The sequence below is a fragment of the Drosophila subpulchrella genome, chromosome 3L (genome assembly GCF_014743375.2).
Source record: "Drosophila subpulchrella strain 33 F10 #4 breed RU33 chromosome 3L, RU_Dsub_v1.1 Primary Assembly, whole genome shotgun sequence".
Classification (NCBI taxonomy): Eukaryota; Metazoa; Arthropoda; class Insecta; order Diptera; family Drosophilidae; genus Drosophila; species Drosophila subpulchrella.
In genome coordinates this window covers 24,311,522-24,328,472 of record NC_050612.1, presented here as the reverse complement: position 1 = coordinate 24,328,472, position 16,951 = coordinate 24,311,522, and the positions used below count along the sequence as shown (strand labels likewise).

Sequence of the window (16,951 nt, the reverse complement as noted above, 5' to 3'; positions counted from 1 at the left end):
AATTTTAATCAATTATTATATATTATATTGTTATCTTTTGGCATTTTGTTTGTACAAATCGATCACCGTGAGTGGGGGGAAAAAACACAGCAATGAAAGTGGCACACACCCAAAAAAAATATATGGGGAACGGGTGGAGTTTACTTTGAAAATCCTCAATTAGTTGTACACATAAATCACCAAAGTTTCCAACAAGTTCTGTCTTTTTCTTTAAATTTGATTTGGGTTAAAGATTTCTTGTCAATGATATGGGCGAGGGGAATTGGGAGGGGCAAATCGGGCTACCGATAAGCAACGTAAACCTATATAGGAGCTGGAAAATAAAACTCAATTGATTGTTTTTAATAGACATTTTTGTAGGATACAAAGTAGCTCAAGATCATTTACAAATTAATGGCATCGATCATTGCTATTTTTGCTCACACCCCAAGTTTCATTGAATCTATCTTCGCCTATATATTCCTAAATACATTTGTAAATATAACATATATGCGCCAAAAAAATAACCAATCATGACGGCCCTGCGATGACAGCAAAATACTTTCTATAAACGCTAACACGAGTGCTGAAATAGGCGGTAGGGTGCGAAAATTACTTGTTGATTCCAGTTTATTTGAATTAGCTTAGATCAGCACAATCGCTATGAGATACAAACAGCTGCAGCCAAACGAAGCCCAATAAATGATTACCTTTTTGTTTGGTTTATCGCTTAGATTTCCCGAGACTGGATTTACCGATGAAATATATAAGTTGTGTTAATGGATTAATTACCTGTCCGAGGGAAATGTATTTCTTAACCCAAAATGCTTGTTCCACTCGATTTGAGCTGAGAGAAAAACATTCCAAATCTGTTTACATTTCTAAAGATCTCCGATTTCTGCGCATCATCTGTGGGACAGGGCCACAAATATTATTTGATTTTTTAATTGTCGACATAAAATCGTCTGAGCGAGGCAACAAAATGTGTTAATGGTTATAATCGGATACGAAAGATCTCAACGAGCGGGTGAGAGAACTCGTCTCGACTCGGTCGCCGAGTCTTAATAATGCGCACAATTTGCCAAGTCATATCCTAAAGCGTCCGCCAGCCATCATTGGCTGTTATTAGTTGGCAAGGCGATGATCTTATCATTGCTCCAGAGTCTGGTCTGCTTTTAAGATCGGGTTGGACTACAACTCAATTTCTGTTTGGTCTGTGGGAGCATCTTTCCTGAATAGCCTCATTGATTGTGATTGTTGAGCGGCTGAGCGATCGAAATAGTTGTATATCATCCAATCACGTCCGGTATTTCTTTCTTTGTCGAATTTTGTTTCCCCCTTTTCGGGCGTTTCTTTTCAAGTAACCTGCAGAGTAAACTTGTTCTTAATGGCTTTTCGATTGAGGCATTAAATTATTATTATTATGGCTGTTTATTTATTAGGTGGATTTTGGGTGTTTGACATCTTTATAGCGTGAGAAAGTTAAGATCATGAGTTCCATTATGCCATTTGGTTAAATCCAATTAAATAAATATTTCGACAGATTAGGTATACAAGTTTCTGATAGAAAATCATAAAGAATCACCCCATTAGAGTCCCTAGTGATGTAAATATTTTTATAGGCTGCAATTTAAGGGTTTTTCACTCCTTCATGTCTAGGACCATTCCCACAACTTCCTTTCCGCCCTCGAATTCCCCAAGATCAATCCGCTCGCCTGGCAATTTCAGTTGGCCTGGCATATTTCAGGCCATTAAAATCCCACTTTAGTCTTAATAAACTAACACCCAGACAGATCAAAAGGCAGCCAGTTCGGAGTTGCGGAGTTGGATGGCGACTAAGCTAATTATCCTGCCAGCACGTAGAGCAAATCCAAACACACACAGCTCCACGGAGTGCAGAAACTGCAAGGCGACTGCGATCTATGGCCCCCACATGCATGTCCAGCAACGCCCCAAATGCTGTCATAATTGCCCCCAGAGAGGCACCGACTGGACCTGTGGGCCTAGAACCTCCTAAGAGAGAGCCGGCCGAGATCGCCTCCTGATCATTTTATAATACCAACACGTACAAACGTCAATTAAATAAATACAAGATACCAAAAGCGTTGTAAACGCCCCGAAACACCGGCCAGTATCGTGGGCCATGGCCCAGACACCCAAGAAAAAGAGATTCATTCTCAAACCAAAGAACGATTCATAAACTTATACACTGAGGGAAAAAATAAGGTATACATTTTGTAGTTAAAATAAAATACAGGTTATGAAATTTATGACTTTGGGATTTTGCTTTGGCTAACCCTATCTTTTTTGAATCTCTATATTATGAATATTAAAAAAATAATTCGTTTTTAAATAACAAAAATCCTAAGAAAGGCATATTGTAATAATACATTTAAAACTGTTTATTTTTAGGGCCACAATATCTTATCAATTTTGGGGTACCCTTAGTAGTATGGCTCCCATTTTTCAAGTGCAATTTTCCCCGTTCTTGGTCTGTGGTGTACTGACTGTGGAATGTGCTCCGGCTGGAGTTCGGCTCCCACCTCCTTTCCCCCGGTTATTTTTGGTCTAGAACAAGTTTTCGATGAATGCGGCTCCCCGTGGCGACTGTTGCATCTTGTACCAGTACTCGTAGTCGTTTCTGGCAGTGGCAACTTCCTGTGGACAAGTTCTGGATAACTGGCGAGCCAAGAGCTAAAATCCGCAATGGGAGGAATTGTCATTCGGGCAAATTTAATCAAAGTGCTTGGGCTTGGACTTGGGGTCAGGAGGAGTGGTGGCCACTCGAAGCTGAGGCTACTCATCAATCCATTTATTTGCCCACTCAATTAGTTGAGGGGCCTCTTGGGTCGATCATCATCCAGTTTTGCTTTGTTCTCAGCCAGTGTTTATTTGGTTTATCTGCCCATCGAGTGGGTATGGTAGGAAGAATCATCTTGGCGGGCCTTCTGTTTTAGATCCACAGCAAAAACACGGCTTTTCGCATTCCTTCGATTTCCGATCGAAATGATAAATGGTGGCCAACTTCGCTCATGCAGAACGCCCCATTGATTATTCGATTCGAATCGATTTGATTATTCGATCTTCGATGTCTCTTAATTGTCTTGATTCGCTTCCTAATGAATTTTTAATAATTTTTCATCGCCGCCCCCCCGCGATCCCTACACTTATGCAAATTAATTTGACACAATTCATATATTATCTCTGTGGTTTTTCGAGGGGGATTGCTTAGATTTGTTTCGCTTGCGTCATGCGAAATCGATATCGCTTCATGTATTTCCTCAAAAACAATTTTAATGACGCACTATACTTATTGAACTTTGTGCTGGATATGGAATTAATAAATCGAAGAAAATCAGAAGAAATGAAACAAAGGCATCCAAATGGAAATAGCTATTTCTTAAGAAAAGATTTTAGTATATTTTGAGTTTTATTAAGGTAAAATACTATAGCGCAGTGGAATTTTTTAACGATCATCAAAAATAATAACCTTTTTTCTAAGGCAGCTAAGTGCTGCGCATTTATTTTCACCAAAAATCAAAACATTATTGGCAATTCTGCGGAATACTTCCATCTAAGAATAGGTTAATTTTCCATATTTTTGAGAATTTTTTTCTGAGAATCGGTTTCCCCGCAGTGCATCAACCTCGAATCTCTCCGCTCCACTCGCTGTAATGGAGTGCAACACCATTCAATTCCGATCAATTGCCATTGATTGATATCAACGGCACAAAGTAGATGTTGCAGCTGCTGGCCCATTGAAAGATTCGATGGTTGCTCGATTCCGCTGTTGGCTGCTAATTAAACAGCTGCACTTCGCGCCCCATCGCACTGGGCCTTTCATAATAATAATGCCCATGCCCCCCAAGGAAAATGCCTCGACACCCTCCCCCGCCTGTGGCCAATGTTAAATGCCCCTAAATAAGCCAACAATTTATCAGCAATAAATTTGCCTTCATGGGGCTTCACTGTCTTTTGTCCGCCTTTGGGTTTCCTTTATGTGTTGCAGGCAAATTCATCTAACTCGTGAGGCAAACAATGATGTAGTTACTCCAGTATCTCTTGCGTTGCATTTCAATTTAAATAAATGTCTTTGGACTGCATTCGAGTATGAGCTTTATGAAGAGGCGTCCCAACAACAGGAACCACAATGATGATGCATATAATGCCATTTTTCTTCATTTACGTCTTGTCAGCAGCAGTTTTTTGTTCAAATTTTGCGGTGAAGGAGGATAATGGGGGATGCTTTAGTGGGATTTAAGGAGCTTGGTAAATAGTAAAGAGGATTAAATGACAAGGAAAATGCACTCATTCAGAATTTAAGTCAATAATTCCCTCATAATTCCTCTTTGATAAATATGATAAAGAGATCTTAAAAACACTAGCAGATTAAATTCGCAAGCCAATTTAGTTATGAATTTTTGAAGTTCCCTTTAGGTAGCAATTAAATATCCCCCGCACAGATATAACTTTGTAACAAATTTGCTCGCCTGTCGCCAAGTGTCGCGATCTATCACTTGTAATCCCAGATCCCCCTGTAAATGTTCCCCAGATATGATCCCCGGCTGGCAGATCCATAAATCGTTTAAACTATTTTCTCGAGAACACACCGATAGAGAGAGTGAGAGGGGGAAGTCAGACAACGCCCACTTGTGGGCCAAAGGAGAATTACGTTATTAAGTCGGCAACAATTTATTTAGTTTAGTGCACTTGTCATTAAAGATAATTTATAAGTGGTGGCGAACAGGCGAAGCAGCGTCTATATAATCATAATTCAGCCCGAGATCATATGAGGGTGCTCCAAAAGAAGCGTGGGCGTTGCAACAACACAAAGCGTTGTCTAAATATAATTGGGGTTTTGTTTTTGGGGGAAAAAAACAAGGGAGCGACGTATTTCTGTTGCAACTCCTCATGAGCCTCAAGTGACATCTTTATTTGATGGGCTTTTAAGTGCTATAAAAACTGGTCGGCTCGGCGACATTTGACTTTTGCTCGGGCCAAGAAGTTCTCTTCAAATTTGCTTATGTTAATTTTTACCCCTACTCCACGAACGAAAAAACCCAAATTTCTCCTCAGCATTAAATGGCCATAAACTGTCAAATAAAGCCCAGTTATTAGTTGTTCGAAGCTCATTAAGTATGCCGGCCAAAAGACAAACAGAAATGTGTGTGATTAATAATCATCAGCGGGCTCATCAGCAGCGGACCTTAAGACAAAGTAGGGCCGAACCCACAAATTATGTTGTCACATGCGAACGGGAAAGAGGAGTCCAAGTTTTTGGCAGTCTCATTCACGCGTCTCTAACAGGATTATGTGGCATGCAACATTAGCATTTTCAGGGTGTCGTCCATCCTATGTATATGGTATATTATGGTATGGCATGGTATATATTTTAGAACCAACCCATCCTGTTCTTCCTTCTCGTCTACCTGCCCAAACATTGCCTAATTTGTTGTCGTCTCCAACCGATTTTGACCTTTTCTCCGCTTTGTTGCCATTCACAGCTTGACTTTTTGGGATGGTTTTCTCATTTTCCCTTTTTTGTTTTGGGGAATTTATGCTCGATTATGTCCACATGGATTTTGTAGAATTTATTTCTGGACTCTAACCTCCTCTCTCTATCGCAGTCGCTTAAATGCTCTTCTCCAGGGAACTGCCATCGATTATTGATTAAATTAATTATTAACGCTCTGTGTGTGTCGCTTGCCGTTGTTGTTGCTCTAATAAATATTAATAAATTCCATTTAAGATTTTCTTTTATTGAAAATGGCTTTATATTGTATGGGAAGAACCCCTCCAGGGCTGACACAAATGGATTTTCAAGAGCAAATCAATTGTGACGGGAAGTTACGCAATTCAAAAGATGTGAACTTCACCTGCTTGGTGTGTAGGAACATTAATAATTTTCCATTGTTCTAGTTCTATGACTCATTTGCAATATCAATTTCCCTCAAAGTGGTTGATCTATAATACGATATCTGGTTCCCAACCACAAGACATTGGGCTCTTGTCAATTGCTTAGCTTTCGTCTCGATATTGATTGCAACTCTTGGCCAGATTCATTACCAAAGAATGAGGATGGAGGGACTGGCAAAAGATCGAAGCAACCTTTGAAAATTCCACAAAATTAAATCATTTATGAGCTTTAAAATTTAGGCAATTTATTTCGTTTCCCCACTTCTTCGGTTCCCTAAATTGTTTTGTGGTCAACAGCAATTTTGAACGGGGTAGATTTGGTTTTACATTTTTTTTCTCCGGTTTTTCTTCTGCCTGGCTGTAGTTATAGAAGAAATCTCAGCTTTTATGGCTTTTGCGGTTAAGCGCTTGAGGTTTTGCGAAAGGTTTGCGAAATGGGTGAGAGCCGGGGCTTAAATGATCTTTTATGGCTTAAGCGCAGCCTGCCAATTGATTCGGTGACTCGTCATTGTTAACGTTTTTAATTGGCACACAAAATATGCTGCTCGTGTTGGCCCGGCCGCAACGCCAAGAAAAAGGAAAAAATCACTCACTGTTTGACAGCGACACGTAGTCAATGTCTTCAGCACTGCAAAAATAAAAACTGAACCACAGGAACGTGCTTTGAATAAACACACACCAAGTGGACTGGATGGACGCTGGCTGCATTCGGTAAATCTCAGTCTTTTCTCAGTTTCTCCCCCCGAATCTCCGCTCTATTCCCCCGAACTCTCTGGCTTTTTATCTCGTGTCCAAAATCGAATTTAAATCCAGTCAAAACATCAACCGGGCCATAACATGTCTGAATTCGGGCTTTGCGGCACTTTTGACCATGGCCTAAGCTGAAATTCTCCCCGGGCTATCTATCTCCTTCTGGTTCTTCTCCTTTCTCTTCGACTTAACGCGCCTTATGGTGCAAAAATGTGAATTGAATAAAATTGAATCAAATTGTTATTTAAATTTCGTGCAAATGGTTCAATAAAGATAAAACGGGAATTGTGAGCAAATTGAAAAAGACTGCGACTTTTCTATTGAGCTAGTGGCCAAATCAGTTCTAAGCTTAACCATTTCTATGGTAAGAGTTTTGAGTGACAATTTGGTAGCTGTATCTTTAGACTTTTGGGTTCGGCATAGATTTTAAAAATATAAGGACAGCTTTATATATGTTGAAGCAATATGGTAAAAACTTATCTAGCTAAAGTTGTTACCTTTTAAAATAGCATAAGTTTATAATTGCATAATTATTTAAAATACAAATTGTGGCACATGAATCTTAAAAAAATAAATTATGATAAACCTTTCTGCTCATTCGACCCTTATTCAGTTACACAAACCTTTGTCAGCTGAAACCCAGAAACCTTTTATAGCCACCGCCAGTGAAACAAAATCCCACCTAATGTGATCCAATCAAATGTCTGATCCCAATCCATAATTCGATTAATAAAGCCAGAAAAAAGCAGACAATTTCCTCACCCCACCGGCGACCATGACAAATCATCGACTGACAAACAGAAACGGCGATGAATAAATTGCAAATAAATAGGCGAAGGAGGAAAGCAGAGAAAAATTCAATAATTGTCAAACAGGCGAGGTAAACAAAGCCAGAATTTCGAACTTGGGCCAAGTTGAGCGGTTGGTTTCCTTTGAAATCGAACGAATTGAATGCCATTTCTCAGCCATGTGTGTGTATTTTTTGCCGATTTGTTTGTTTTGGCCGCTGGCCCACTACCAATCCGCCTCATCACCCCGCCATGGAGTTCGGTTCATTCAAGCGAAATTAATTAAACAATAAAATTTGATTAATGGCATTGTTGGGAGCGTGTGTGTTTTGTGTTTTGGTCCCTGGAAAGCCTCTGTTTAACCTGTTTGCTGTTTACACATTCTATTGCTGTTGCTTTTGCCCCCAAAAATTGTACAATGAGGCGTATGAGCAATGTGCACAGAGCCAAAAAATGTCGCCAGTAATTAGAGCAACGCAAATTTAGTGGAAACTTGTGGATAAATTTTGGTTGAGAACTACAAAAAATAATAGAAAACGTAAAAGGAAATTAATTATATCCGCATTGGAAGTTTTATAGAAATATGGCTCTTGGTTTTAAATACATAAATCTGAATTCTTTTCGCCACATGTTGTACAAGTTGTTAGATTCTCCGTTCCCAAGAACATTTTTCTGCTTGGCTTCTAGTCTTAATTCTCAGCTTTTCAGCTTTTTCTGCCCTTTTGGTTTCCCCAATTAACAGATGTTTCAGATGGTTAATTACGCCAAGGGAAATATGTTTGTTTGGTTGGCGGGGCTATTTCTGTATGCCTTCTCTCTCAACTCGCTAGTGATGAAAAATTTTCGCACATTTTGCGCATTTCAAAATTGTCATTCGGATGGTTTGGCGGCTGGGAGGTGTGTTGAAATGCTGAAAGATGCAGCTTGGCCGCAGACATCTTGGCAGCAGCCAAACAAATGGGCAAAACATGTGCAAAACTTTGAAAACTCTGGCTGACGTCGTCACTTCATCAGGCAAAAAGCCAGGCGACCTCCAACCCCCATCGACCAGGAAGACTTCTAGAAATACTCCTCGCTGTTTGGATGGAACGTGTTTGCAACATAAACATTCCGTCGTACACCTATTCCCCCTGCCCCTTCGAGCAATTTTAATTACGCCTAAAAGAGCCGCCGCCTCGAACGGTGGAAGAAAGCGAAGAAAGAGCGAAGAGCCAGCGCGAAGAAAGGAAAAATCTCCCATGCAACATTTTAGCCTACGTTTTGTGTAATTACACATAGTCAGTCAGTCGGTGGAAGGTGGGAGTCTTTCCCGGCCGCATGAAAAGGCAAAGCAGGCTAAATGTTGCATATATATATATGTATATGTATATGCACCCGGCGGATACAGAATTAACAGTCAACGCCTTCACCCGGCTCATTATTCATCTGAATATGTTGCAAAACGAACGGTTTTCATACAACTTTTCTGCGGCAAATTATCCAAGGAGAGACACATTTGTCTGGGCCCGGATTACAAATGGGAGTGCATTATAAATAGAGATAATTATGGTCGAACCGCTATTCCTTAGACCTATGTTTATAGTTAAAGCTTGCTTATCAGACCTAGGCTATAGATCAAAGACTCTGAAAACTTAACAGAGCAACAGAATAATGCAAAACCGTTTAACCTGTTGATTGTTTGAATTTACTAACTACAACTATTTAAATATTTGAAAACCTAGAACTAAAATTCTAGTAAGAAAACATTAACTTATATCAAAAAAATTGTTAATTGTTTTATTTTTTATTGAGGCACTGGGAACTATTTAATCTAAAGTGCTAATATTATGATGTTCTAGAGAATAATTAGCTTATCGTTAGACTTTTCCGACTTTTTCAATATATCAAAAAAATTGTTAATTGTTTTTTTTTTATTGAGGCACTGAGAACTATTTAATCTAAAGTGCTAATATTATGATGTTCTAGAGAATAATTAGCTTATCGTTAGACTTTTCCGACTTTTTCAATATATCAAAAAAATTGTTAATTCTTTTTTTTTTATTAAGGCACTGGGAACTGTTTAATCTAAAGTGCTAATATTATGATGTTCTAGAGAATAATTAGCTTATCTTTAGACTTTTCCGACTTTTTCAGAAAGAACTCCCCCTAGACACAGACGGGTGGTCCCAATACCATGCATATTTTCAAATCCCAAAACCCAATTCCCAATTCAATGCAACTCTGTTAAATTAATTGAGTGCGAGGCAATGGGTGGCAAAGTGTTTCACAGGAAGTGAACCCAAAATTCCTCCCAGTGGCCCAATATTTGTACAAATTTCTGCTTTGCTTTTTGTTTTTTTTTTATTATTCCAATTTTTTGTTGGGTACTACATCTCTATTTCGATTTTAGGTTCGCGACGGGCGGTGTCGATTGAGTTATATGTGTTGAAACTGCGGTCCACATGGAGTCCGAGTGTTGTCCGATCCCAAAGTGAAGTGCATTGGTTATTTTTCGTTTTTTTCGGCATTTGTTTGTTTCTATTTTCGGGCCTTATGGAGTGTAGGGAAAGAGCCATAAAAAAATCCGAAACCAAAAAAAATCCAGCGTTCTTTAAAAACAATTGAGATTTAATTGCATTCGCTGACCTGAAAAAAATTAAATAAACGCAAAGATTGTACTACTTTCGAGGAAAATACAGCTTTCCAAAGTGTTGGAGGAACCTTGCTGTGTTGACCCAATAAATTACACCTTCCCCGGCTCTCATTAAAACGTATTCCCTGCCAGATGTTGCTGCTGGAATTTGAATAATATCCTAGGAGGAAAAAAACCATTTTCAATTTACGTGCGAATTAAAAACAGAAACTTTGCTGCCGGTTAAAGACTATGGCCGAATCCACCCAGTGGGTGGTGGCTTGGCTGTTGGGCGGTAAAAGTGGTGATATGGTGGTGGCTGCGACTCCTTGTTCCTTTTGCCTCCTTTCGCTTGCTGTGCGCCTAATTAAAACTCATTACCATAAGCATAAAACTTGAGCAAGCAAATGTCCATCATCAAAACTGATGAACAAAAAATGGGAAGCAGAACAAAGCATTTGCAAGGAGAAGCAACGGGAGGCACTCGACGAAAAAAATGGGTAGTTACATTTCATTAGAAAATATCTTGAACTATGGAAGTTGAACAAAATAAATACAAAACATTGTACAATACTTAATTTTTTGGTAATTTACCATTATAGCTATTATGTTATAAATGTAACGAACCCTTAAATAACAATTTCATTATATTGATTAGGTTTTTCTGTCATTATATAAAGTAAAGTAGATAAAGAACAATTAAAGTAAATTTTATCAATAAAAAAAGAACTAAAATAATAAAACCACAAATCTAAATTTTATTTGTATTTGTAAATTAAACTATTAATTTAAAAAATTCCAAATCTTTTTAAATATGACTATAATATTATGGTAAAACTCCCAAAGATCCTTTGATATTCTGATAACCTAAATATGGAAATATTAAAAAAAGTATAATATAAACTTTTTTTGTGATATATACATTTATTAAAACAATGCCAAATCTTTATAGATATCACTAAATATTTTTTCTATAAGTCATAAGACTTACATCCTTAAAATCCATTCTTACATCCAATAAAACCTCCTTAATACCTATGACCCAAATATAGATAATTTTTCAAAAACTATATTTTGAACTATGTTTTAGTGATATTTTTTTTTTGTGCAGAGAAAATAAATTACCGACAGGAAATTTAAGTCGAGTCTCAAAAGGGAGAAAAGCGAGAGGAAAAGGACCACTGGACAGCAGCTCACAGGTTGTTTAACCTTTTCTTTGCCTAATGCAATTTCCTTGCCAGACGGCGACAATTTTTTTCGGCTTGCTTTATTTCCTTTTCCCGTCGTTTTTTTATTATAATATTTTTTTTTTGGTGTTTTTGGGGTGACTTTTGTGAACTATATCCCCCTACTCACTCTTTCAACCCCGCAGCATAGTGGAAAGTGAAAGCTACATGCGTGCAACGACCCTTTCACAGGCTCGCCTCTCTCTCTCTTCAGCTCTCTTTCTCTCTCCGTCTGGCTATTCATTCTCCCTTTTTCTACATTTCCATTACCATTTTTTTGTTGCTGCTGAAAAGTTTTGCGTCCACGTGTGCAACAGTTTTGGAAATCGTGCTGCTGGGAAATTCTGGGCGCCTGGCTGAGTTGCCGGCTCGCATTTGTGTGCCTCGCAAAAAGGACGAAGCGATGAGTGAGAATCCTGCTCTTTCTCTCTCCGCTTTCTAGTGGCCATTGAAACTCGACTCAAAAGTTAAGTTTTCCCTGCATTTCCCGGCCATTGATAATGTTGTTGCTGGCTTGCTGATAAAGAGGGGGGTGGCATTTTGGGGGGGGGGGGGGGTTTAGTTTTTGGCGTCTGCCTTTGTCTGTTGTTGTTGCTCTTGGCTTTCCATTCTGCCGGTTTCGGCTTTTCACTCGCCCAACTGTTTCAAATGTGTGTTTTGTTTTGCGCTTTTCATCTCCAAGTGGAGCACAAAGAGTGGTTAGAAAGAGAGCGAGAGGGAGAGAGGTGGGGCTGAAAGAGCGAGAAGGATGCACAGGATGTGGGCGGTGGGGGGGGGAAACTTTGAATGCACAAGTGTGCAAGCCTGGGAAATGGATGTGGCACATTTCCGGCCAGAATTGTGCAGCGGAAAATGCAACTGCAGTACAATTTTATTGATGGGATAGAATATATATAACACCTTTTAAATGAGGCCAAAAAAATGGGAAAATTACAGAAAAGTTTAATATAAATATAAGGAATATATTTTTGGTACTTTTGAACCGTTGATTTGATATAAACTTTATAAATAGTATTAATAAACATGGGCAAATTACACTAAAGTTATACTTAAATACTGGGAATATATTTAATTTTCTTTTGAAGCACTGATTTCCTTGGATGAAAATAAAGCTGCATCAGTAAAGTATTCCAAATTATGTAATTTGGTTTTTAGGAAATTTTTTTTTATTGATAAATTGAGTATTCAAAAATTCAAAACATAATTAAATTATAAAGATGTAATTTTTTTAATGTTATAAAAGAACATTAAATAAATATTTTATTTATGTAACCAAGGGATTAAAGTACTTTGTGTAAAGAAAACCTATTAAAGTTATTTAAGTGGAAAACAGCGGTTTCCCTACCACCCTAAACTTTTCAAATTGTTTATCAAATCTTGCCACAAAATCTCCCCTTCGCACCCATGGTAACCCACAGTTTCGGTTTCTTTGTTGTCATCCAACGAGGGTGCAGTTTTGCCAGGCGTTGGGTTTTGGCTTCGGTGTCAAGCATCCTGTTGAGCATCCCGGTTAGGGACAACTTTTAGCACTCTTAAAGAGTCCTCCTCGTTTTGCCCCAAGAGATGGGATTTAAGTTAACCTTGGCGAGATGTCTGCCTACTGGGTGTTCCTGGGCTCCCATTCTCCACTCACCCCGAACTTATCGCTGCTGGATATTCTGGATATTGACTGCGATACGCTCGCTAAACTTTCGCACCCTTTTAAGCGACGCCCTCGGGGGTTGACTCGTCTGTCTGGGGCAATTCCTGGGTTTGTTGATCGTTACAGTAAATCATTTGAAATGAATTTTCACTTCCACTTGGTGGGTCGTCTGCATAGAGAGAAATTCGTAAATAAATTTAACCTTTGCTTTGGAAAAAAATATTTTTATTGAGCTAATTTCGGATTGAAGATGGATTTTCCAGTTATCTGAAAGATACTAACTTTATTTCGTTGAGTTTTATGTTTAATAATGCTATAAGTTAATTAGTTAATATATTTAGTATTTTCCCGCAGTGTAAATTCAGAGTTTTTCCTGCTCCGTTGCCACCCTCCTGGTAACTAAGTGGATTGCGCGTGGAAATGGAAAACATGTGACCAGCTCTCCCAGGGGGTGGGAGTGGTGTTGGTTACTCCACCACCCACTTTTCTGGGTGGTTTTTCGTTTGCTTGTTTTTTTTTTCGATGTCGTCTTCCTACTTTTTGCCAAAGTTTTCTATTAGACAACGGGGTGATTTTCCACAGCGTCAGCTAGAATAAAAAGGGAAAATGCCATATCGGTAAGTTGAGGTCATTTATTATGCTCATGACACCTTCCATCCTTCGGCGTTCCGGCTTCCTTTTTTGGTGATTTCCCCCCTGGAAGTTGCCGCCTGGCAGCATTTGTTATCTGGGATCCCCCGCTGCTGCCTGATTTTCCCATTTTCCCATTTCCCATTGTTGTCTGCCGGCAAAATTATGCAGCAATTCATAAAAATGGCTGGCAGAAGAATCATTGGCGTTACTTTAATGCCGATATGTTATTCTAACATAGATTTTAGATACGGTTTATCGATTAGATTAAGGGACCTTATAGGGGGTGACCAAATTCTTGGGGGTTTGTGTGTGGTTTTGGTTTATGGCTGTCATTTTGCGTGGCATTTTAATGGATTTCGGGAAGGGTATAGGAAGTCTAGGAAAGTGTAGTAAATATTGTTTAAGCGTCTCTAGGGAAAAATAGGGATAAAGTTAATGGACTGATAAAGGCCTGATTGATAAAAGCTATAAAGAATAATGTATTATCAAATAAAATGTATATCCTTAAATTAAAATATAATATTAAATCGGTAAATAAAAAAGACCACTTTATTTATTGTCAATTTCACTTATCTCCTTAGTCTGACTATATTTTGGCCATCAAATCTTGAGCTCTTGTATCTGCCACAATTTCAATTAACTCAAATGGTCTTTAACCGAGAAATCCCGGCTAAACATTTGCCATGCCAGTCACATAGGACCGAAAACGACCCCCGCGACAGACAATTAAAAGGGGAAACCACAGACTGCGAGCCAATTTAGATAAGCCCCAGGATATGGGGAACCCCAGCAGACCGAAGGACTTGAAAGGGTCGGTATATACGCATAGGATGTATATGTATCCCGGTCTCTAGATAGTGCCACACTCAATTCATATCTTGTGCAACATAACAATTAGTAAAGACCATAAAACGGAGCAGTCGAGCACAGACAATAAAAGCTGGGGAAGTTGGGGAAATAATGGGGCAATGGAGCCGGGCGAATGGAAGTAAACTCTGTTTACATTCGGCTGTCGAAAAATGTGCACTAAAGTATCTAAATTTATAAAAGAAATAAACAAACCGTGCAGCACTCCATATACTACAAGGTATGTGTGCACAGCATATGATGCATTTAACTGGGCAGCAGGAATTTATGAGCGCCCAAAAAAAACCAAATGGAATATAAATACAAATTCCGATTTGGATTTGGATTGGGAACCAGAAAACACAACTTCCAACTTGTTTGCATTCAATTAGTGTTGAACTTTTGGATCGCCGATCTTGCAGCTCTTTCTATCTCTCTGCCTGGGAATTGTCTAAATAAACATGGAACAGCAGCGGCTATAAAAAAGATCGCATAATGTTGGGGGAAAATGGGTAGTCTCAGTCCACCGAAATGAACTCATCGTTGCAGTGAACTAATGCATATTTTCCTCTAATTTTCTCTAAAAAAATGTGTTAAATGTTTGCGTAAATAAAACAGCCAGAGACTAGGAATTCTCTAGGCAACCACGCCCGTATCCGGCGAGTTTGGGCTGAGTTTGGTTTCAGGTTCTGCCTCTTCGGGTTACTTGCATTTACCAGTAGCTACGCTTCGTTTGTTTTTTCCAACGAATCGCTGTTAGCTGGCTAGGCTTTGGTTTTCGGTTTTCGGTATTTGGTATTTGGTTACCATGTCAAGTGGCAAGTTGCACTCGACTCCAGTGCGAGTTCCTGGAATGTTGATAAACCTTCATTCGTGGCTGACTGCGATGCAACGTTATGCATCTGGAAGTGGGTCTAATGATGGGGCAAACAAATGGTAGTCAGTAGAATGGTATACCTTGAAAATCGTTAAACTAGATTGGAGGTAACAGAAGCAGCAGAGATGTGAGAATAGTTTCAAAATGGTGTGAAATATTGTCTTTTGAGTTAGACGACTTTTGGTACAATATGATCTATCCACTCGAAACTAATAATCTAATAAGTAGTCACATTTAAAATTGCTTATCATTAAATTTTTATAACTAAAGATTGATTTCCGACTCAATAAACCCTGACTAACTTTATATATTTTTTTCCCCTTTCCAGAACGAGTCCTCCGATACTGCGAATCCCCTTCGGTGGGCACCTGCTGCACCTACAACATGGAGACCCGAATGGCGATGCAGTCCCGCCAGCAACTCGAAACGCACACCAAGGACCAGATCTCTCGGATGTCTGGAATCCTGGGCAGCAAGGCCACCAAGTTCAAAGGTAGGTCACCGATTGTTATTCCCATCAACGAGCCACTCGAAAATGCCACATAAGCCACCGATTAGGGATTTTTCGGGTGTCAAGTGGTTGTGACCTCACACAGAACCCAGATCTATATAGATCCAATGATCTATAGCCAATGATGCGGGCCTCGAGTTACTGACAATGTCAAGTGGCCGGCGACAAGGCGGATGTGGCTGCATGTATTCTATTTTCCAGCGGATGCAGGCCAGAAATAAAATCGAACTCCAAACATTTTTAGTCGATGCGAGCGGATGTGCGCTCAGTATCAATTAAATCTCGTTACATTTTTCACTAATTCGTTTTTCCGTCTGCAGATATCTTCACCGCCCTGCTGAAAGAGTCGCGAACCCAGTTCAACAGTATGTTCATTCGCACATACGGCGTCATCTACGAGAGAAATTCGTATGTCTTCTCGGATCTCTTCAAGGAGTTGGAAACGTACTTCGCCAACGGTCGCGTGGATTTGCTGGAGGTCATGGACAAGTTCTTCAACACGCTGTACCAGAAAATGTTCACCGTGCTGAACACCCAGTATACCTTTGATGAAAAGTGAGTAGTCTGCGAAATCGAAACCCAAACCCAAACCCAAAGGGCTCCAAAGCGAGACCGATTTTAGAGGCCTCCTAACTGGAGGTTCGTAAAAACAAAACGTGTGAAACCGCAAAGTGTCTCGGTCTCTCGACTGACGACAACTAACTGACTTGACGGCCCGTCGAAACTTTGACACGGCGGTGTGCGATTTCAGTTGGCGATTCCCGATATGAGTATATCCTATGGAGGTTTTCTTTTTCTACGCTACCCGAGTCTGAAGTCGCTCTTGTTTTTGCCAGATTTTTCGATTGCGGTTGAAACGCTTAAAGCAAGGAGAAAATGAGGAAGTTGCGGGGAAGTTTTCCATAGGTGAATAGGAGATGCTCTAGAAACACATAAGAATATTTAAGAATATATCATATATGTTTTATATAAAGTCTTTTTAATTTTAAGATATGTTTCAGAGCATCTCTAATTCACCCATTCAAATTAATAGTTATATATATCGAATTTAAGATGGAAGTATTATGAATTTTGATCTAAAAATATTCAATGGATACAATATTTTTATATTTCGTAAAAAATATGTGCCTTGTTTATTTATGTTATATGGTATTTTTAAGATATTAAAGAAA

General features: G+C 39.2%; 1 protein-coding gene across 1 annotated transcript in view; it reads left to right on the top strand.

Annotated features, from left to right (window-relative positions):
- Window positions 1–16,951, top strand: part of LOC119554169 (glypican-4) — a 42,903-nt gene that overhangs the window by 18,968 nt on the left and 6,984 nt on the right. The window contains exons 2-3 of the mRNA XM_037864958.1: window positions 15,597–15,761; window positions 16,100–16,334. Of these exons, the coding sequence (XP_037720886.1) occupies window positions 15,597–15,761; window positions 16,100–16,334 (400 nt within the window). The remainder of the gene's footprint in view (window positions 1–15,596; window positions 15,762–16,099; window positions 16,335–16,951) is intronic.